The 23,347-nt window shown below is 40.2% G+C and overlaps 1 protein-coding gene across 3 annotated transcripts in view; it reads right to left on the minus strand.

The window, feature by feature from the left end:
• The window catches only part of LOC110369774 (mediator of RNA polymerase II transcription subunit 13), a 67,871-nt gene that overhangs the window by 40,762 nt on the left and 3,762 nt on the right, over positions 1–23,347 (minus strand). For all 3 annotated transcript variants that reach the window (XM_064036323.1, XM_064036322.1, XM_064036324.1), the window contains exon 2: positions 12,484–12,790. In XM_064036323.1, the coding sequence (XP_063892393.1) occupies positions 12,484–12,790 (307 nt within the window). The remainder of the gene's footprint in view (positions 1–12,483; positions 12,791–23,347) is intronic.

Here is a 23,347-nt window from a genome sequence, read left to right on the forward strand (position 1 = left end):
CATCCTAAAACGAATGTAGAGCCTTCCGTCTAGTGACAGTAGCACCGTTATGAACTATGACAATGTTCCGTCTTCGCCGCGGCAAGGAGGCTGCGTTTCCCACGGCCTCGGGGCCCACGCACATTGCAAAACTTACGTACATATGTACATTGACGACATTGTTATGAGTTGGCTACATTTGATTCCGTGCGACTATTCGATGGTTGAGATGCATTACGGGTAGCGGTGGTTGTTGAGAAGAATTACATAGTAACAGTAAAGCACAACGGTTTGTCAGATTACTTGTCTAAAGTATAGCAGTCTACTGATTGTTCTCATTAATTTTATTGTCACGATTAGATTTTCAATTCTTCTACATTATTTTGCATGTTTTCATCTGTCACGGGTAAAATCAAAATGGCCGTTAGAAAGTGCAGTGCGTCTGTTTTATTGGAACACAGAGTATTCGATGCCTACAATACCGCGATGGCATCGACGCGGGCGCAATCAGCCCACGCAACCCTTACTACTAATTAAACCTAACGGGCCGTTTCCACACTCTCTTGATTTATTTGACCAAGTGGAACGTTGTTATATGGTAATTTTAGGGCGAAAGCAAAGTTTCCCTCTATTTGTTGTTAGCGTTACGTGTAGAGAAATACTTGGAATGATTACAGCACAGCATGATATTACGTACACACCGATGTACGGAAGAAACCAACCTTATCTGCACTACCTCATCATCACAAACAGATCATCCGCGGTGAGATAATGTTTGTTTTAGATAACATTGTCAAAAATGGTACACATTAGAATATAGTTATCCACATAACTAAAATGACAAATATGAAGAACGATTTGTATTTGTCAGAAAGCTTGCATTAGTTCTGCACATATCCCAAAATGTAATAAAACTTGTCTAGACAAAAGATGTACTATTTCGTGCAAGATTCATCGATCAGAAACCCCTTATTTGTGGAGGGCATACCATGGACATCAAACGGGTGTACTACGGGTCAACGACTGCGCCCCGGCCACCGCCGCTCGAGGTGAAATAATTCATCTAGTCCATTCGACACGGCGCGGGGCACCATCGGCACACAGCCTGGTATGGTGACCGTCACATACAACATACCACCATTCCCGTATAAATCGATCATGGATTATGACATTGCGGAAAAGTCAAAACTAATCGCGCAAAGTAGTATTCAGTAATAAAGGAATGTAAGTTAATTGGGACTAACACATTTTACATAAAAACTGAACTCGGTACTTCGGTAGTCATCAAATAGGAGTATAAGGAACATAAAAAGTAGCCAAAACCTGTTTAAGTACGTCGGTTGAAATTTAAAACAGTAGAGTTCAGTGACAGGCGGACAACACGTAAACGGCCATCAACAGGCCCATTGTCAGGAATTCGGGCGACGAGCCGGCGCACGCGCGCGTTACATTTATCGTCGACCAATTATATTGGGTCTCGGAAACGAAACGTGTTTGCTAAAAGCTCTCAAAGTTGTTCAAGAGCACAAAGTATAAAAGATATGCAAAATTGTCTAAGCATACAAAAGCCGTGAAGCGGTGCACGCAAACCAGCTCCCGAGTAGTCCTTGAACATCTGTCTACATAACGCGTTACACGTACAGGACATGTGCAGCAAGGATCAGGTGTCGCGCCGCACTGACCGTGGGCAAACCCTGCCCGACGGGTTACGGAGCCGGTCGCCTCACCCGTCTGCCGATACGAGAAAGTAAAAACTCAAATATTTCGATACATCAAATGGTACCGATAATGTACGTAAAAACTTAACGCCAATTACGAAGGATTTAAGGATTGCAATCGGAGAGATCGTCCGAAAGCGTCGAAAAAGAGAAGGACGGCAACGATGAGACAATTAGAATTAAAGTGAACAATGTTGCATGAACAAAAAGATCTAGAGTGAGGCTCGTTACGGATAACGAGGCATCCTCCGAGGCGAAGGCGAAAAGAAACGATTTAATTGCGTCCACAATTAGCCTACAAAACAACCTGTTGCGTTCGCATTACTAAAGCGTTCGAATGAGAGAAACAAGTGATACATGCCGATACATTCTGATACCTGGAGACGATTTACATAAATCCTGACGTTAAGTAAAGTAGGATTAGTCACGTTTGGTGTCACATGTATCATGTAATGGATCTAGCTAAACTTAGGGTTCAAAGAGGAAAGTCGGAGGAGCTGGCGCGTGAATTAGCGCTGGATAAAGACAATAAGCTCGTACCCCAGGAGCCAGTAAGCCGCAGCAGGCTGGCGTGCATTAATCGGCTAATTAGCTTTCTCTCTTAACTCTGATATTACTGCGTCTAGACGTATTCCGGCTTTGTTGTAAACTTCAAGCACCAAGAGGGAGTTGATAAATGAAGCTTTTAGGTTAATTGACACAGTATGAGCATGAAAATCCAAAGTTAAGATACTTCTTGTAGGTTATCTAGACACACGGCAGTGTGTCCGCCAAGTTCGAGCAAAAAAAGCGACACACCGGCCGTGGGTTATATTACACGAACCATTTCGGGCCAAATTCGACCCCCCTATAACTCAAAATCTATTTTGTTTACGCATATCAAATTTCAAGTATCTGTTGAGACCCCCTCACTTATCTAAAATACAAAATTTCATTAATATACCTATTGTAGGTCTTGAGATATTGACGTCAGAAAATCGCTATTTTTACTATACACTCACTGACTGACTCACTCACTCATCAAAAACCTAGACCACTTCCAATGGTCGTATTGACTTGAAATTTGGCATGGAGGTAGGTCTTTATGTCAAGGTTAAGGAAAAAATCGGAAAATGGCCAAGTGTGAGTCGGTTTCAAAATAATGAAGGTGTAAATTTATATCCCTAAGGAACTAAAACGAACTAAATTTATCTATATTTATATATCTTCGAATGGTCGTACCGATCTGAAATTCGTTACAAAGGTTTGAGTCAAAGTAAAGTAAAAATCTGAAAACGGCCAAGTGTGAGTCACTTTCGATAATAACGAATGTGTAACTATGATCCACGAACATAATATATGATAACATGTCATGTCAGTCAGTTGGTAAATCTAGTCCATTTAGTTATTCTAGATCACTTCTTTGTAAGAAGCATAGTGCATATTCAAAAATCTGAAAGATAGTATAAATGAGACATTTCCTTAACTATCTTAATCATAAAGAAAAAAAATAAACAACCTTACAAAATAAATGAAATCCCACCCAAAACAAAATGTGAAAGACTGCCAAGTTCGATGATATGGGAATGCTTCGCCTATAAAAGAAGTGAGATCTGAATAAGTACCAAGTTCCATACACATACCTCAGTTAAAAATAGTTACTTTTTAATGATGTTACTTGGCAAGTTTTAATAGAAAATTAAATACTTGATTCCTTGCGTTTAGTAGTTTTTTTAACAAGGTGTGTCAAAACTTGCCAAGTAACATTATTAAAAAGTAACTATTTTTAACTGAGGTATGTGTATGGAACTTGGTACTTATTCAGATCTCACTTCTTTTATAGGCGAAGCATTCCCATATCATCGAACTTGGCAGTCTTTCACATTTTTGTTTTGGGTGGGTATTTATATTATGTTATCAAATTGATGTTAAGATTAGCCACTTTTGTCTGGTTCGTCGATTACTTATGTTAGATTTTAATCGACGACAGTTTTTATTTTTGTTATGATGTTCAAGTTGCAATAAAGAAAATGACAAAATATGATTGCGTCGAAGAAAGTTTCAAAGAATAACACTAAAAGTGGAGTTCGTATTGGCCTACTCAATGAACTTGGGATATTTTACTAGACTTTGGCATGAGGCCAAGAAAACATGATGGTTACGGGGGCAGATGGCAGATGGCGCGTGTGATCGCCTGTGCGACAAGAACCTGCCGCGGAGGCTATGTAATCATTGATATATTTATATCAACGGTTGTTATAATGCTGTCTCCAACGTTTGATTGAGTTGGTGCCGCGGCTGTTGATTCAAGTGTTTGGTTGAAATCTTTCGTACGGCCGTGATTAGTTACAGGGTCGAGGCCATTTCTATTTTCTGAAAAAATATGTTGGTGTTCTTTCAAAAAAGAAAACTGAACAGTTCTAAGTTTTGTAACTTTCTGAAAGTCTGACGTGTTACCTATTTCAGAGGCTACTAATTTGGAAATGTCAATCAGTTGTAAACACCGGGAAAGAGACCGAGCCGGCAGTGGACAGTAAGTGGCAGCTAGGACGTCACAGTGTATCCTCATCGCGTCGTTTTTCTCGTGGCAGGTTTTGACGTAATCCAAAGATGAATATCAATAACCGTGTGGCTGCGGGGTTGTACACAAATCGGTGTGTTGTGTGCGGGGGTGGTATCGATCAGCGTGCGGCCGGCGCGCCAGCGGGCCGGGCCGGGCGGGAAGCGCGCGCCGGTACGTGCGACGTGCACTTATCGCCGTCTTCACACCTAATTTATCGCGTGTCGCCATCGAAGCGCTGTTTGTATACACTGTTATGATGCCCCGGCACACGGTTGATACCGCATTTTGTACATATTTTTATGCGTTATTACGCGGTGATATGATACTTTAGGAGACTTTTGCAGAGTTATTTATGTCAAAGCTCTAATCGAGAGGGAGTTTATAAACCTTGGATTATTGAACAGCCGTTTTAGTAAATTGAATATGCATATGATTCTAATCTGACTCATAGGACGCACCTTTTGTTGTTAAGAGGTCTGCGTACTATGTATGCGTATTATTGGGTTAGTGAACTTTATTGAACACTTTAATCCATACTTCGAGACGATATTATATCGAAGTCAAGGATCTTCAAAAAACACTATAGCCAATTCAATATTAAAGAAATGGTATCATTCAAACATACTTTTTTTTGCATATTCTTTTTATTGATTTAAATAGTGGTACAGCTTACATAATAGCATTATGGAATAAAGAAGGGGAAGAACGACCAACACAAGAGACAGAACAAGGCATTGTTAGATCAGCTGTTGGGCATGTAGCGAATATTAAAATATTCCGCATCATGTATAGGCGGTACACGAGTAATATTTTCATACAATCATGCGTGTTACAACTATTTGTGTTGGTTCCGTGAAGGTCGCTGGACACGTGGTCGACACGTAAATTAGATCGGGTGCGTGGGGGCGCGCGGCTGCGGGGGTTAGGACCGGCCAATAGGCGGACAGCGGACGGGATCGATAGAAGGCCGCGCCCGCGCTCGCATCCGCGCCCGCGTCCGCGCGCTCCGTGCGATTGATCCAAACACCACCCGCTTCGCAACCAACCCTTGTCCTTGTATTGTTCAAGTGCTTCGCATGAAGGCTGCGACGACACACCAAACGAAAGGGATGCAGTTACTTGGAAACAAGTGGAAAAAGCTTTTCTACTACGTAACCAAATGCTTGAGAATAATGTGGACGAATTGAAATATAATGCTGCATAAAATGTTGGTATGTCCCATCTGCTCAACAATGGGTTTGGATTCGAGACAAATAAAGGCGAGCACGTAGCTCCTATTTATGAGGAACATTGTTACTGAGCAGCTAAATGGGACGAAAAACCGGCAGGTTGGACAGGCATTATCGCGAAAATAGCGATATTCTCGTCTGAATAAATGTTCGAGATACAAAAGCGTGTCGGTATGATGAGGGCGAGCGATAAAGTGGCTAGTATATCGCTGCTGTATTAATAATTAAGGCGAGGGCGGGCACACGGGGGTGCACCTTGACACCCCTTGAACCCGACCGCTCGCCCACCTCCCCGCTATTTGCATGCGCCAGCCCGCCAGGTGTTGAGATATACCAGTAATTGGACGGTCAATTTGATTTCATAGAAATGACTGCGATAAATCATTCCGAATCGCAAATATATTTAAACGGATTGGGTTAACATAATGTATTTACGATTTACTGGGCACACTGAATGATGAATATTTTGCTCAATGGAAGTACTATTAGTCATTTGTGCCATTAGTGTTAACGAAATAATTTAATCGGTCACTTTATGGATTATTGTAGGTGGAGTAGTTGACAAGTGGTTGAGCACTAAACAAATTACTCGATTTTCCAATTAAGCTTAGTTTGTAAAGCTTTATAATTGTTATGAGAATATTCAGATCTAGGATATGTGTGACCTTTATTAAATTCATTAGCGCAGCGATAAAGCTGTTCCATCTGAGTGGTGAGCACGCCCACTCGGGGTGGGTATCGTGACATTTGCACCCCCGAGCTCGCGCACCGCCCTGCCGCATCCCCCTCGGCCCACGTGCCTCACCCGAACAATATACCAAGTAGCCTTCGGGCGTCTTCGGAGGTTACTAATATTCATAGTAAACAATGAGTAACATTTTTGTAAGTATCAGGCAGAGCTTTGATAACGTGACCTTGTGAGATGTTTACAGTATCTCATAGTATTCTGGAGGGTTGTGAATCTTAGTGTAAGCATTGAGTATCGCTTCTTAGTTGACAGCTAAAACATAATAAACAACTTGTTCCTCAGGTTCAAGTTACATAGTATTAGGAAAACGTTTGGAATTTAATTTTCAACGTTATCCAGGAAACCCTCATACCGCAAAAAAAGAAAACATGCGACATAAACAAGGAACAAAAAAACCGCACTTTGGCTGCAGAGTTCCGCGTCCGCAAATCGGCCCCCTTGCATCCCCGGCGTGGAACCGGCGCGGCGAGGGGTTGGCCTAAACAGATTATCCGCTGTCGCGTCCGCCGGCGGGTCAGGCCGTTAATCTCCGCGCAAATAGGCTCACGTACGACCGTGGAACTGTGGTACCCGCTAAAATTATAACCGCCGCTGGACGGTTAAATATTAAAGGGAGATCGCTACGACCGATATGCAGCCGAGACGTGTTAATCTGTGTTTTTATAAGGGTAAGCCGCGTGTTACAACATGCTACTTATTATTGTTGATATGGATATCAACATGTCTTCATTTTCGGACGGCAGCATATTAAATGAAGATGATATTATTTACAAACAAGGATATAATGAGAATGGTCATTTGAGACAGCGAATGCAGCATTTTAAAATACTTGTTAAATGAAACCTCTGATTGGTATAAAGCCAATTTAGCAACTTCAAAGAAGAGATCGATTTGCCGGAAACGAATGAAAATTCAATATCAGAGACGAACTTCCAATAAAGAGCTTGAATGTCTAAGTTAACTCTATAGAGTAATCAATTGTGAAGTCAAATGTATTTCGTTGGCCGGTTCGAACGGGAAATTGCCATACGTCCGGCTATTTCCGTCCGTCCGCAGTCGCGCGTACGACAGAACGTACCGCGACCTTCGAATGCAGTTGCATACACAGCGAAAATGTTCACAGTACCAAGAAGGAGTGCGGACAGACGACGTTCCCACCAGCCACCTCCAACATTGTCAAATATGCAACTGATCCTGTTTTAAAATGAGCGAAACCAGTTTGCGAGTACGCTAAAAATAAATCCGCTGTAATATAACGCTGTAGTGGTTTGGGAAGCTCATTCGTTAATGAGAGTCAGAATGTAATAACCCTGATGATTAACTTCAGTAACGATCAAATAAATGGGTACTATACGACAAGCCTGCAAGCGCATTGCACTGCAGCTTGTATATTGCGAAATCACACGATACGAGTACAATAAAACATAAATGATAAAGTCTAACGTCGCCGGAACGTCCTTGCGGTACCCGTTTCCATATAAGCGGAAACTGGGTGACCGGGAGAGATTTATCGTAGCAATAACGGACTTATTTTTAGAACGATCCTCGAGTGTTTCCACTCCAAAATAGCTCGACATCAATGTGCGAATACATCGGAAGACCAACCATTTGTATGTTTGATTAAATTTTACGCTAATGCGGGACCTAAACAGAAAGATTGCCGTTCAATTGCTTTTTATCTTTTTTTTCCTTGCGTAACTGGTCAGATTTTCAGCGAATTAAATTCTTGATGCGCAATATGCTTTCTTAGAAGTGATCCACTCGGGTTCAGCAGTCTATTTGTATGCATATTGACACCATTATTCGAATTTATCGATATACACATCCAAGACGCGTAATCAGCCCTTTAGTTAAGTTGGCAGCGTTTCAACAAGCGACACATGCCATGCCATGCTCATGTACTCTCGTACAGTAGCCATGACAGTGAGGCCGATCTGAAAGCACTTCCTTTAGCACGTCAAGGACATGAGTAAGAGGACTTTGACCGACGGTGGGACAGTATTTACTGAAGCATATTAGCATGTAACTTGTTGTTATACCCTATAGAAATGGTAGCAAAGAATACGAGCTTCCCACGCTCGACTCAATTGTGAGACACGGAGCTCGATATTGCGGCGGACAATATTCTTATTGCTTATGTGTGGTACTTAAGCAAATCGTAATGCTCTAAACTACTCATCCGGATAATAGTCAGATCCAGAGTTTTGTAGCTAGCCTTAAAATGAAGATCAAAAACGTGTATATGCCCAAGAGGAATCAAGAATAAACGTAAATAAGTAACAACTAACCGCAAAGAAAATTTTCTCAGTACGCAAGAAAATTTCCACGCCTCACGAAAACTTAATTGGATATTGATTGGGGGAGGGTAAGTAGTAACGCGTAACGAGTTCATATGTGGCGGCACGCTCGCAAATAGCGTCATTCAGTTTTTAACATCTGTATCGGCAGGTCGTAACCGAGCGGATAACACGTTTACTGTTACTTAGCACATAGGTGCGATATTACACAACTTTTCCTGTCGACTAACGCCTTTGTGGCATATTCGGTCGTAACTAGTGTGTTGTGTTATTGTTTCAGCTTTATTGTGTTTTAGGTGAACGATCTTTATTTTTGGGCTAGTCTAGTACTTATTTTTGGAATTATTGGATTCATATGATGTGCATTTTCGATACCAGATTCCAAGTTTTACACCTATAAACAGTGTTAAAACTTGAATAATAGAAGTAGCTGATAAAACAGAAATCCTTGACATTAACACCAAGTTATTAGCAAAAGAGCAATAATCTGGTGTTTATCTAACGTGCGGCTATCAACCTATCGAGTGGCATGTTGACTAATAGAATCGCAAGGTTGAAACAATTGAGTCGACGACGGCCAGCGACCGTAGGAGTCCGTAATAGGACTGCGCACGGCCCGAAAGCCTCAAGGGCTAGCAATTTCCTAAGAAATATGACGCTTGTTTTGAAGGATATAGCATTTGAACGGAACTTGATAGAAGAGAATAAGTCATACAATAAATCGATGCTTGTTATGTGGCAAACTGAAAAGTTATTGATCCACAATATAATGGCAGATTTTGACTCTTTTTTTACAAGAGTCAACTGAGGTGACAAAATCACAACTGTTCAAATAATTCTTTAGCAATTTTGACTGGTATTGGTACAGCTGTGTTTCTTATTTTTCAGCTTTTCGGAAGGAAAATAGTATAATGGAAAATATAAGGATGCTGAATGTTTACTTTTTTCACTGTATCAAGTTAACCGCTAAACAAACAGTTAACAAGGATAAAGTATTATCGGTATTCAAAAACTCGCTAGGAGCGCAATGTCAATGTCGAGTTATACAATCATCAATTGACCTTCGCCGTGTGTGTATATTGATCTGGTTCAACAGTGTTAGATTCTACTACTGTAAGTTTTTATGAAGCATTCCATTTTCCAAGGAAAAGGTTAGTTTTCCATACCACTTTATAGTGTTTTTTTGGGACTGGTCAATGAAACAATCCCTCTTTAGAATTAACTTTCTGGATTTTGGGTTATCAACAAGTAAATTACACATGAACTTTTTTCAGTGTAAACGTACACTGCGGTAGAATATAAACATAAAGAAACAAAGCAGAATTATTGTGCCAACAATTTTTATGAAAGGAAAACAAAGCCCCATAAAGTAATAAGCTTCGTCCAAAAACTTAACCCGAAGGCGTGAAACAGTAGTCCTTTCATGCTACTTTGTTAACATTTGATATGTTTACAAAGTAACACAAGTAAAGGGACGTAAATTATTTTATACAGAGTATCGATACGTTGACATCGGCTGGATAATCATAAGCCGCAAACCAAAACAATGGATCGGGGACCAAAATAAAGACCGTTTATGTAGATTTATGTCACGTTCTATTTTAGTATTCGACCAGTCGCGCGTGAACTTGCCCGCTAGAGGGCGCGCCGAGAGTGGCGCACGCGCCGCCCGATTTAAATAAGAGCACAAGAGGAAAACTTCAACGTTCGAAGAACGGGGATGTTAGATTAGTCATTGTACACGTAATTTCATGACTATTTCGAATTACATGACACTGCTATGGATTTCATGGTATTTAATTAGAGGTATGAAGACGCCAATGATGGTGATGGTAATAATAAACGCATGAGCAAATCATACAACACAGAAATGTATTCACGTACGGGTAAATATCAAAGAAGAATTCACAATACATTTGCATAAAATGTTTGTTGAAAAACACAAAAATGAAAAAACAGGAGCAAATATTATACCACGTTAAGAAGGCATGGCGTGAAAGAATCGCTACAATTTACCCTTCAAAGATTGCAATAAGTCATTCGTATCCCGCAGCGAATCCAGAGGTGAGGAACAAAACCACCTGTTGAATCAAATTGCTTCGAGAAAAACATTTGATAGATGTCCGCTCAGAAGCTTTCTAGCACTAATAAAAAGCTCTCCACTTAAAAGCTCTTAAACAAGTGTAATTTTAAGAACTCCTGAGGACTTTATTGTTATTTACAATATCTGTGAAACTTGACTTGTGTAACTCAAGTTGATTTGATGTGTCTTTTAACAAAGATACTTTCCTGATTTGGCTTCTGAATAAGTTGTGAATGGAAATACTTGTCATTCAATGCTATGGTATACATTGATTAGGAATCTTTCTATTACTTTGACAGTTTTTTGGAGTTTTTGAAATTGTGATAAAAAATAACCGTATCAAAAGGAGACGAATGAAAATCAGCCACAAATCTTTATCCTCACTGTAGAATTTATTTATTTATTTTTAATTCAAGCTTTATAACAAACCTACATAGAGGACTGTTCACATAACATGCAGAGGAGCTAAACCGTATCGTGGCGTACAATTGTGTTTCCTATAATTGTACAAATATTTGTTGATTTCCAACAACAATAAATAAACAAGTTTATGTGAAACCCTAAATCTTTTAATCCCACGGTTTATTGTGTTGTTTTTACACGTAATAAACAAACGTGAGTGTCGGTATTAAGTTAACAATATCAGGAAAACCATAACGTTCAAACACTCATGTTGACTTGTAATAAAACAAGCACCATCTGCTTGTTATCTCTATATTTCAGGAAAGGCAATTACGAATCTCTTTAGAACTCAGAAATAAGACGAAGAAAAGTGTGTTCAGAAAAGCTGGAATTCAGGAGGAAAAGTAAAGCAGCAAGAATTTACTTAAGATGAAAGGGGCAAGTGTCCCATAGAACCGCCCACTAAGAAGGCCGACGGAATCGAGGTCATGTCTCGACGCAAATTGGGCGGGCGGCCTCACAGGCTCGCGCTTATGGCCGACAACTACTGCTCAAATATAAATGAAGATCTTCAGGATTACCAGTGAGAGAGTAATGAAATTTTATGTTAGCGCTACTCTGGAATGGCCGACAAAGCGTATTTTTGGCCTTGGCATTTCCAAGATAGGTATAACGCTTTAAAATGTAATCAACGAATAGCCTGCAGCGAATACTATTTTAATAACTTAAGGAATTTGCGTCAATGGGTTTGAAACATTTTATACTGTATTGCCCAAATAGATAGAGCCTGAAAGAGAATGAAATACAAAATTTTCTTCAAGTATTTGGAGCTTTTGGTAAGTTTTATAATATAGAGAAAGAAAACCACAGTTGGCCGACCGTATGAATCTCGTATATCTTTCTGTCTCTTCATAAAACACCCTAAAACCCTCCTATCTTTTACCTCGAAGAAACAATTTGAAAGGAGAAGCGAAAAGTACTTTCCAATTCAAATGTAGTCCCGACCATCGTATAAAACACTGGGGGTAAACTTGCAAGAGTCATTCATTACGTTGATTACTTGCTCAGTTGTTCCCGGGCCGGTTCCTTGCTGAGTTCCCTATTGTCGTCGGCATGACGTCCGCGTCGCGAGATCTTAATCTTTCTGTTAATTGTCGCGATACAGTCTCTCGGTTTGGTTAACGAGCTGTTAACTTGAGCCATTGTGTCGCCCGTCTTCCTAAGATAATCTGCGTAAATTGCGTAATGTCCTACCGTGCAGTTATGAAGTCTATGTAAGAGCGTACTATGGTAGTAAAAATTATATTGGGTTTGGATTGTCAACAGTTTAATTTTCAGAATAAGGGTGAATTTACTCGTGCTCAGAGGTATTGAAGTATAATATGTGCCCCAATAATCGCTTAACATCGAAATAGCATTTATTGTAATGTGTGTCGAAGAAAATCTTGTAACCGAATAAGTATAAGCATAAAAAAGAATACTCACGGCTGGCAATAAGTTCTGGTGCAACAAGACCATTCAGGTCGGGCTCTTCGCCGTACCAGAATATCCAGAGCTCTTTAGCGGCTCGGAGGGAGAGGGGCGGCGGCGCGGGGGTGCTCATCTCATAGATGTTGTCGGGCGGCGGCGGCGCCGGCACCCGCCGCCACACGCACAGGATGTCGCCGGCCAGGCAGCGCGCGTAGCTGCTGATGACCGGGTCCGCCAGCGGCGCGCCGCCCTCCTCCCCGTCGCCGCCGCCGCTCGTCTCCCCCCATACGAGCTTACGCCATTTTATGCCATACAGCTCCGTCTGGAATAGAGAACAAAAGAATTAGCATGTCATCTTAAACTCCTAGATAGAAGGTGCATGGGTGTTTTTATCAAAATTTTAATGTCCGAATTGGATTGCTATAAACATATGAATGCACTGGAGAAACTAGATGCTGCTAAAAGATTATGTCGCATCTCAATACAAATACTCCGCACGTGACACTATAGGAGTGAGTTTGTAAACAAACAATAGACCGTCGCGAAAACAATAAGAAATCCGCAACGCCGCTGCCTAACCTGCCAACATGGACAGAATTAATCGTCCGCATAATCAGGACGAAAACTGCACAGAGACCTCGAAATTGTTCTAAAATTGTCTCTGGCAAGAGTCCAGGGGGACAGAGGTGCAAGATCAGAGGTATTCTGCGTCGCACCCGGAAGCCGCCGTGCACCGCAGCGAGGAATTATACTTCGTTGTAAACTATCTCTCACAAAGCTTCTGTATGGGACTTGTTCGTAATATACGTGAGATGTGCCAGCACCCGGTTACGTTGTAAAAACGGGATAAGGCTATACGAAGCTCTAACGCCGAGATATTATTAACCGAGAACGTTTCTGTAGTCCCCACACGTGTTCTGTTCATTAAGCAGTTAACCTAACGTATAAAACGGAGCGGTTATTTTATAGATAACAGTAATTAGTGGGTAAACATTATGAAAGTATTTTATGAACATCTCAATTATATTAAACGCGATGATCGTGTCATCGGAAGCACCTGTGCCTGCTTTTATGGGTAAAAAGCTTTCATAGATACTGTATAATAACCATTCAGTGGCGCAATTCATATTGATGATGTTCTCATAATATTTAAACTGAATTTATTGAATCAGCTGAAAGGCTCACCATTAAAATCGCAAGTTGTTCGTTTCTGAGCAAATACAGACTCGATTACTTTAAAATAAATACGTAGAATTGCGATGGACATCACACAGTACTTTCGCTTTTCTTGTTTTGATCTCTGAATTGAAAATATTTACATGGAATTCCAATTATAGTGCTGTTTTCCGCGGTTGGTTGTCAGTAAAGACTTGAGGAAATAATATGGCGTGCGTGGTCGAGAAACTTGGGGCAAGTCACGATTTGAGCACTACTAGAGCCAGTTCATTCCCTTGCATGATTTCAACAGTTTCGTTTACAAGTTTATTTGCGAGTAGGTCATAAAGTAAAATAATGCCACAGTTTGACCGTTAAACTTTTCATTCACACATGAGCCGAAAATGAGCAGGCAGCCAATTAGTTTCCCATTCACAGCGCCATTAGTGAGCGTCAATTGCACGCCGGAGTGTGGGTATATGCGGCAGGTGGTGTTTCGACCTTGGGTATGCAAATATTTTATCGGGTCAAACACCCATCGCCCCTCGCTGGACACACTAACCTATCTGTAACACTACTGTTTTTCTAGTCTCTTAAGTAGTCGTTCTCACTTTCATTAGCCAGTTCTAATGAAGGACCATTTGCATAACGAAAAATAAACTTTATGATAATCTTACTACCGTTATGTATTTTGGTTTGTTTATACTGTTTCATGCAGATAAAATTGAAGTAATACACTTTATTTTAATTCAAATAAAGTAAAATGAAACTTCTGTAAAATAATGAAACGAGGTCATTAAACGTAAATAACGTCAAACATACACACACATGTTTATTGTTTAAACATAATAATACCCGAAAGCTTTCAACCCTTTACCGCTCGCGGTCGGCGGCACTCACCCGTTTCTGGTCATTTAAATAAACATAAAATGATACACAGATATACTTGGTTTTAATGGACGGTAAGTTGGGCGTAAATATCTGTTATTGTGTAACAGATAGTTATCTTTTAATAATATAAACAACATGTACAAGTGCGTGCGATAGTGATAATTCTTTTAGAGTATCGCGAATTGAAACTTATCAACTTTAAATGTAACGTAAGAAATAACAGCAGTTTGTCGTGAAGTGTTCCGAAACTTAAATAAGCTTTCGTTTCATGAAGAAGACACGCTAAAAGACGGTAATTAGCGATTAATTTGGTAACAGACAAGGTTAAAAGTCGTTTGTAGATTTTCCACGTCACGAGCATCTGCGGCGGAAGGCCGCACACCTGGCAGACGTGACGCGTGGGGTCGCATCGACCTAACGCGATAAGGGGAGGAATAACTTACTCCAAACGAGTTTAGTGTAAACTTCCAAATGAGGGGTTATGGGTCGACTCTTATACTTATAACGTGACTGCAAAACGATATTTACGTACTAAATTATACAAGTCAGCCGTTTATGGTGTGCTGTGCTATGGAAGTTTTATTACAGTTTTATTAGCCACAGTAGTTAGGTTTTTATTGAAATATAATGTGCGTCTATAGATAGTGTTGACAGAGATTGAATCATATTAGTTTATTATGTACGCAATAGTGGTTGTATAAAGCGGTTGTTTATAGAGCATCAGTTCAAGATCAAAGATCAGGAATTCCTGAAGATTGATTGAAAGGCTGTGTTCAATTAGTAGTTGGATCACATTCTCGAGTACATATGGAGGAATGCGTCAAGCTCGATGTCGTGAATGTTCGTTCGGGCGGCGCCGGGGCCGGCCGGCGGCCGCTTTCTAACGCGCCCGATGCGCCCGCGCAGCCCGCTTCACTTTCTATTGTACCAAGTGATGACTTGACTCCATTTTATACTAATTTACTTAATTACCCGTAAAGCTCGTAATATTATCATTAATTGGGTCGTATAGCTTATAACAGTTTTCAGATATTTATTTTTAGATGTTGACCCATCCAAAAACATCAATGAAACCGAATATCTAGACCATGTTTCATATGATATTGTCTTATCTATGGTAAATAACGTGATGTCTTGTCTAAAACCAAGGGCAATGGGTCTATGACTGGGAAATCCCCAAATGCAAAATCATGCTGTGCTGCTATTCGCCGAATGCTTATGACAGCTTTTTGTTCATGAGTTTGACGCGATGTTTCTTGATTCTATCGAATATGGAATTAAATTGAAGAGGCTAAGCTTTCAAGAATAAAATCAATCTTGTAAATAGCCTAGTAATGTATGCACGAGTAAGTGAGCGAAGGAACTCATCAATAATACATAGTGTAAGCGAGACGCTAATGTATTTCCAATACACCCACACTAAGGTCAATGGATCACAATAAAAATTCAAAAGCTGCAGTATCTTGCGGCGCTATGACAAAATCGCGCAGTGGATATTAAGCAAAAATATTCCTCGACAAAGACCACACTGCACAGGGCAGAGCAAGTTTGTCGGGAAAAATCTGCGGTTATTTGAATTTTAAAATGCGAAACGAGCGACGGATGGACGCCTAGCCCGACGATAACACCCGGATGAAGCCGGTCGAAAGCCGTGCCTTTTCCGAAAAATACCGGCTGTAGCTGTAAAGCGGTGTTACGTCACTCAACGCAGCCTTTGAAAAGTTTTAAGTCAAATGAGAGCAGGGCTTAAATAGTTTGCAATTCTCCCCGTGTTGGGAATTAAAATGTTCCTCGCTAATGTTCGATGTCACCTTACGTATTTGGGTTAAATAAATACATAAATAGCAGTAGTGTTCCCATTTGGTCCCTTTATCGTGTTCGCCCACTCAAATACACGGTGCGCTGGCGTGTCCCTACGTGAGTCTTTTGCAGCACTGTGTACACATATTTGGTCATACGCACTCAATGACTAATAGATGCAGATATTCGTATGTATGAGATGATTATTGTCAACCTTATTCTTCAGGATTTCTCTACCGAGGTTGATAAACATCGTTATCGTTCAAAGAAATGAATAAGGAACTACTTTATAATCCGTTTCCTGTAAAACAATGATCCCGTAAAGCGATCATAACCTAGAACGGAAAAAAACTGCATGTCCAAAAAAGTCGAGCACCGCTAGTCGAGTGAGCGGGACAAACATATGAGACGTGAGCAAGACCGCGGCAATCGCGAAAGTGAGAGGAGGCGAGGCGCGGAGTGGCAACATCGCGCGGTTACGTTACTAGCGGGGTAAACAATCGAGGATGATGTGACGGTGCGCTGCGCGTGCGACCGCCCCCGGCCGTGCACTTCGCTACTGCATTTTTGACGTGTGACGTCACTAGATGCGTTTTGTTTTCCGATCAAGAGGGGGTGACTGTTTCGTTTACCTGTCTTTCCTAGTGAAAGAATATTTGTGTTGAGTTTATAATCTCTAGTCTCGAGTGCACATAGGTTGGAAATAGTCACCTTAAAATAATCGTGTTTGTAAACAGTCTGTGAAAATTCACGGGTGTCGAGTGTTGCGGCTGTGCTGCAGTATTTCGGCACAGTTATCGTGTCCGCGGTGCGTGCGTGGTGTGGCCGGCCACTGGCCACTTCCGCGAACGTCATCATTATTATGGATTGCGCGTGTTGAACTTATGTCACACGGTTGTTGCTATGTGCCTTACCTTATTTTTCTGTATGTGGTAATTGTAAGATTTTAAACAAGCAAGACAACCGGTTTCAAGGCCAAAAGATTGTATGCAGAGTTGTAAACACTGTATAGGCCAAGAATTTACAGTTTTGAAGAATTTTTGGTATTATTGTTTTTTTATCAATATACAGGAAGTATTGACATTTGCAAAAATACTGTCAGTATGTCTCATGATGCAAAATCTGAATACAGACGAGAGCAGAAAATTAGATGATTCCTACTGAAAATCTAAATAAAAAATTCGAAATGGATACGGTCAGGAGTCACTGCAAATTGCCTTTAAATATTATGTAGATGAAACCTTTACAAAACTGTTAACATACAAACATATAATCGCATTAAAACCACTAAAGGAGACAATATTTACTGCGGACAACAGTTACCTGGCCCATACATAGGTACATACGCACTCACACACACAGATGCACCATAAGCCGACAATATACTACCACATTACTTGCGAGTGGGCGGCGGCAAACGGCAACACTTACCATTTGCTATTCCTCACTCTGTCTACTTAAAGTGGAGCGAGAGAGATAGCTTGTTTGGCCGCACAGTTTTTACCAATGTTGTCATGATAAAATGATTACCTTTGACCTCAGAGATTCGTATCACACGCACGTCTTTAAGTTTTCGCCTGTTCCTCAATGAATTTAGTTGAGATTCAACAACAACTAACAACACAAGAATAATGAAATGCAAATAAAATATGATTGAGAAACTTGATAACTGTGAAAATAAAAGTAAAGCAACAGTTAATAAAGCTGTTGAAGCGGTTGAAATGCCTCTCAATAAAAACTCATCCATACTAGCTGAATACCAATCAATTCCAACTTTGCGTTTCATTCAATGATCGACAATCTGCTCAGAGGAAATTAATGCCATATAGATAAAAGGAAGGTAGTGGGCATCGAGCAGGAAAACACAGACATAGCCATGTTTATAAAAGCAAGATTTACATTCTCGTTGTACAACTAAGCTTGTATGTCACCAAGGGCGAGGACACGCACCACGTGACCAAAGATAATAGATCCCGCATTTATTAGCTCGCCGGCAAACGTGAATAAAACACACCGGAATATTTTCCACAGATAAACAACTCTACCAAGAGTAAGAACATTTCAAAACTCGCAGTTATAATTTGAAACTGTTCAAAACTGATTAACAGACTATAAAGTTGACTGGCTTACAAAATATTTGTAGCGATTATTTATCGCTGAAAACCGTGAACGATATATTGTAAAGTATCGATAGTCAATTTCGCCGACTTAACAAGTATGATATTGCATGCACGAAGGTATTAAAATGGAATTGTTATGCGGCAAACGCGTCCACAGGCACGCGCCATGGATCGTTTTAGAGGCCACATCGGCGCTTGCGCATGTATGTCTACATTCGCACAAGCACAACAAAACAGCTACGTAAATTGAATCCATCAACAGCTAAACGAACACACAATTATCAAAGGGACAAAGATGATTATTAACTTAAGGGGATCCACAATGAAAAATGTTGATGTTGTTTCGATTCTAACTTGAATATGTTTTAAGACAAATTAAGTAATCATGCGAAGACAAGATGATAAATCTGTTCGGAAGTTAAATTTTTAACCGCTGCGCTGTTTAGGTAACGATTATACGAGATATTACGTCAGGATAATGTTGCCGGTATCATGGCGACTCGAGGCCAACGACAGGCGGATAGGTAGTGGACAACCTCAGGAAGGAGGTCGACAAACGAAACGGTTACAAGATCGCCGACTGACAAAAATATTCATAAAAGCCATAATTTTTTGGGCTAAAGACCAGTAGTTTTGTACAAGAAAACAGATCTGTTAGCAAAAATTAAGCTGACATATTGTCTCGATATTTACAGATATTTTCAGGCCAATTGAGATTTTCAAAAGGGCGATTGAACTCAAGATCTAGATCTAAGGTCCGGTATCGTCCTCAGAACTGAAGGGTAAAGGGTACGCAGATAGGCAGTACTGGTGCGCTACGTTGCTAACGGTACAACCGCGCGCCGACAGCGGTCAACGAACCCAACGACCTTACGTCTAGTCTAGAAATTTGAAGGTTTGACCTAGTTTTTTTTTGGTGAGTGAAGCATATTTTGCTTTATAACAATGAAATTAAAAGTTCATTGGAATTAGTTCCAACACCAAGTACTCGAGCCGTAAAATAAATAAAGTAGTAGCTCAATAGCGAAATCATTGATGTCAAGATGTCGGCAAACATTTTAATCTCGAGATTGAGAACTCGACGATTGTTGGTACGAGCCGCCGGAGTGCATATTCCGTCGCAGCCACGAACCTTTTACGCATACAAAGGACGTCGCTAGGATATTGTAGTGCGACAGGTAGTTAGATGCGAGTAGCGACTACATTCGCAGAAATGTCTGTTATTGAAACCCGAGGATGTGCGGTGCAATAATGCGAAAGAAAAGCTCTCGAAGATTCGAGAAGATTTCAAACAACCAGTTAACTTAAGTGAGTACAGAAACAATATCGCCTGCATTGTGATCTCGATCGCTTGATAATTCCGTCTCTTTTGCTCTCTAGACATACCTTCTCACGCGTTAAACCTCAGCCTCTATGGTGACACGTAAATACTACGTGCACTATTTAACAAGTGGGCCGCGACAAATACTGGAAAGCCACTTGCACGTTTACCAACTCTGTTTTAATTGAAATAATATGATAATGTGCTCACGTTCGGTTCATTTGGGAAGAGAGTTTCAGTTGCATGTTTAATAAATATTCAACTATAATGAGCATTGCAATTTGTGGAATCTTTATAAAACTCGAACTTCGAAAAACCCAACAAACGTTATTGACAAATAAGTGTGAAGTGTGAATGACTAGCCAGACCCAAAAATTGCGATTGTCCTCCAAAGAATGCGTCATACATAACTTAACATTCAAGGCATAACCAGACGATTCAAATAACATTAAAATAAATTAGACCCCGATTTGAGAAGGTAGGTACGTCTTTATGGAACAAATCATAGATATTCTCGTCGACGACTTCACACCTTCACGTCTTCTGCAGATGGTGGGGCGAATGATGGAGGTAAAGAGGGGGATTGTAGTGAAAGCGTTTTAAATTTAATCCGATTGAGCCCTCAGACATTCGACCATGTTCTACTACACAGTAATAATAACGATATCTTGTACTGACAATCGACCACGTCAATTAAACTAATAATTTCATCGGCCAGTGTGCAATCGCTTCGATTCGCATTGTCTGTTGACAGTTAATATTTTGAATAATTTGCAAATGAGGTCAACTTATAAGCGACACATCGGCGAAGCGTTATGTAATGTTGACTATAATTATTGTCCACGTTTCTAAATATTCCTATTAGAAATGGTTATTAGAATAATAAGGCATTTAGACACGAATATTTTTATTATGTAATGAAGTAGCAACTTCCGAATTTTGACTACAAACTCCGGTGTTTACAAATTATGCATTGCCATTTTGCCATACTATTACAAATAGATATTCGAAACAAAATGAGGTATGATTCCAAGATGCAGTTCAGAAACAGCAATGAATCTGAACAAGCCTGTTAACTATTAAGTTACTATAAAACTCCACTTGAATAAATTAGTCGAGCTGCTTTTAGTTTTATCGCAGCAAGAAAGTTTCTCCTAAGTTGGAGCAATACATCAAGTTTTACATACGTTAGCTCTTTATAGCCGAGAGGTCGGAATACGTGAAGTTATGTGTTACGCTTGTACAACAACATGACGCAGTTAATCGTACAGTGAAACTTGTTTTCCGTGAGACGAGGGCCAAAACTTGCATGCTAAGGGCCGACAGGCGCTTTCGGCTACGAGCAGACATTTGTAGTGCTCCAGCTAATCTTCAAACGCTGTATTTACTTCACAGACGATCATAAAACTTTGAGTATATAAAGTGCGCCTCGCCTTGCACACGTACAGACGGTGCCAAGTGTTGTCAACACACAACACCAACTTGTTTACACAATAAAAAATATAGGTCACTCTTTACTTTCTCGGTTTGAGACACTTGCGTCCCGTACGACGGGGTGTAGCCGGATTACGGAGTAAAATTACTCGTGTAGAAATAACCTTTAGCCAATAAAAGCGAAAGTGGAGCACAAGGCTAGTGAAGACTTGTTTTTATCGATCGACATAACAGAAACTTGAACACGGTGTTTTCAATCATACTAATGAATTTAACGTTCGACGGAGATGCATTCAACCGTAACACAACTACAAAGAGTATTGATGAGATCCGTCAAATAGTTATAATCGCGGAGAAATACAGACAGCGCAAACAGTTTTTGTCTCTAGTTCATAAATCAATCAATGGCTTATTTTCATAACAAATAATTATGAATTTGAGCTTCTGATCTCGCTTAGGTCTACTAGTAGTGTTTACTATAAATCATCGAATAACAATGGCTAGTGCTATGATTTAAAATTGAGTGTTTACTGTAGACACAGGACTCGTCGGTGTGGAGTGTCGAGCTCTGGCAAAGCATCGAATGTGGGACAGGCACAGAGCACTTCTGTTATCTTGACCCACATATCGTGACCGCGGTCGCGGCCGGACCGCTGCCGCTATTATAGCGGAACACCTTAATTGCCTTCTGATGGAGAACGACAATCTCGGAGACGACAGAAGTTGTGAAGAAGGAAAATAAGGTTTGTTCAGGTAAACAAAACAATAACATTGAATGACCCCAATAACAATGATTTACAATCTAACCAACCAACAACCAAAAAATCTAGAAGCCTTCGTTTTCAAGAACGAATTTTCTAGGAAGTAAGCAAACATCAAAACTATGATAATAAATCCACTATCTCTGACTGCATGGCCCATATCGAGATGGTAACCAAATGAGAAAGAGCGAACATTTTTCCTCGTGACAGTATCATCAAAACAGAACCTTGACCCAGAATGTGGCTCATAACAAGAGGAAAAGGACGTTACGAAGATGCTGTCAGGATCGCATCAAGTGATGTCATATCGTCGGACCATTTAAGACTGGTTTATTTTATTAAACAAATATTTGAATGGCCTTGGTGATTTTATTTTCTTTATCTGTCATAACGTCTGGATTTAGGGCCATTCAAAAAAGGTTTGGAATGTGGACAGCAATCTAATTATTTTCGTGGGAAAATTGTATCAACAGTACCTACACATAAAAATAGAAAACGTCAAACCGCATATTTGGAGTATGTAGAATATGCTGAATTCATTAAACGCAGACATTGAAATATTTTCGTATATCGAAACATTTCCCCTGACTCCAATTGAAGCAAGGCCATCAAGCAATGGAGTAATTCGATTACGCGTTAACTCGAAAATAGTTTTAATTGCCGCGACTCAGTGATACGGACCTTTCTCTTCAATGTGGGTTAAACAAAGGCACTCGTTGCGGAACAGCATCGATTAAGGACGTCGTGGAGAGCGCGCGAAGGACGAACTCGCTCGATTCAAGGACCGACCTCCGTCATATGAATGTGTTCATTTTATATTATTAGACATACTCTATTAAAATAGTCGTTGAGATAACTTTGATAAGCCAATCGACATTCATTGCTGATAATTCGCTATCGTGCAATAATTTAAAACCACTTGACATGTCATTGTCAACCTTTAAAAAGTATCAGCTGTTTATCTTTAAGGAATGGTAAGTAGATTCTTAGTTTAGTATTGAGGTCATACTAATGCTACATATTTTATGTGACCTTCGAGTGACAGCACGAATGGTGGGATTTGTGGTGCAATAATCCATTGCATGAAACAGATCCCAGGAAAGTATGAGCAACACTTGTTCGTTAGTCATTTCCATGCGTGTTTAGACTATATTTTCCCACAAGCGTCACTATCCCATGCTTCTCACTGATTATTATTTCATTTGCACTATATGATATTATAAGTAGTAATGTACTTAAATTATCTGGCATTTTCCAATCTGAGGTCACTCGATACTTGACACAAACAGTACGTCATACCTATGTCGGGAAACACGTCACACGTCCTAAGGAAACGTCAACTTGTTTTCCTTATAACTGCAACTGTAGACTAAATTGAATTTAGCCTGAGATATTGA

The sequence above is a fragment of the Helicoverpa armigera genome, chromosome 9 (genome assembly GCF_030705265.1).
Source record: "Helicoverpa armigera isolate CAAS_96S chromosome 9, ASM3070526v1, whole genome shotgun sequence".
Taxonomy (NCBI): domain Eukaryota; kingdom Metazoa; phylum Arthropoda; class Insecta; order Lepidoptera; family Noctuidae; genus Helicoverpa; species Helicoverpa armigera.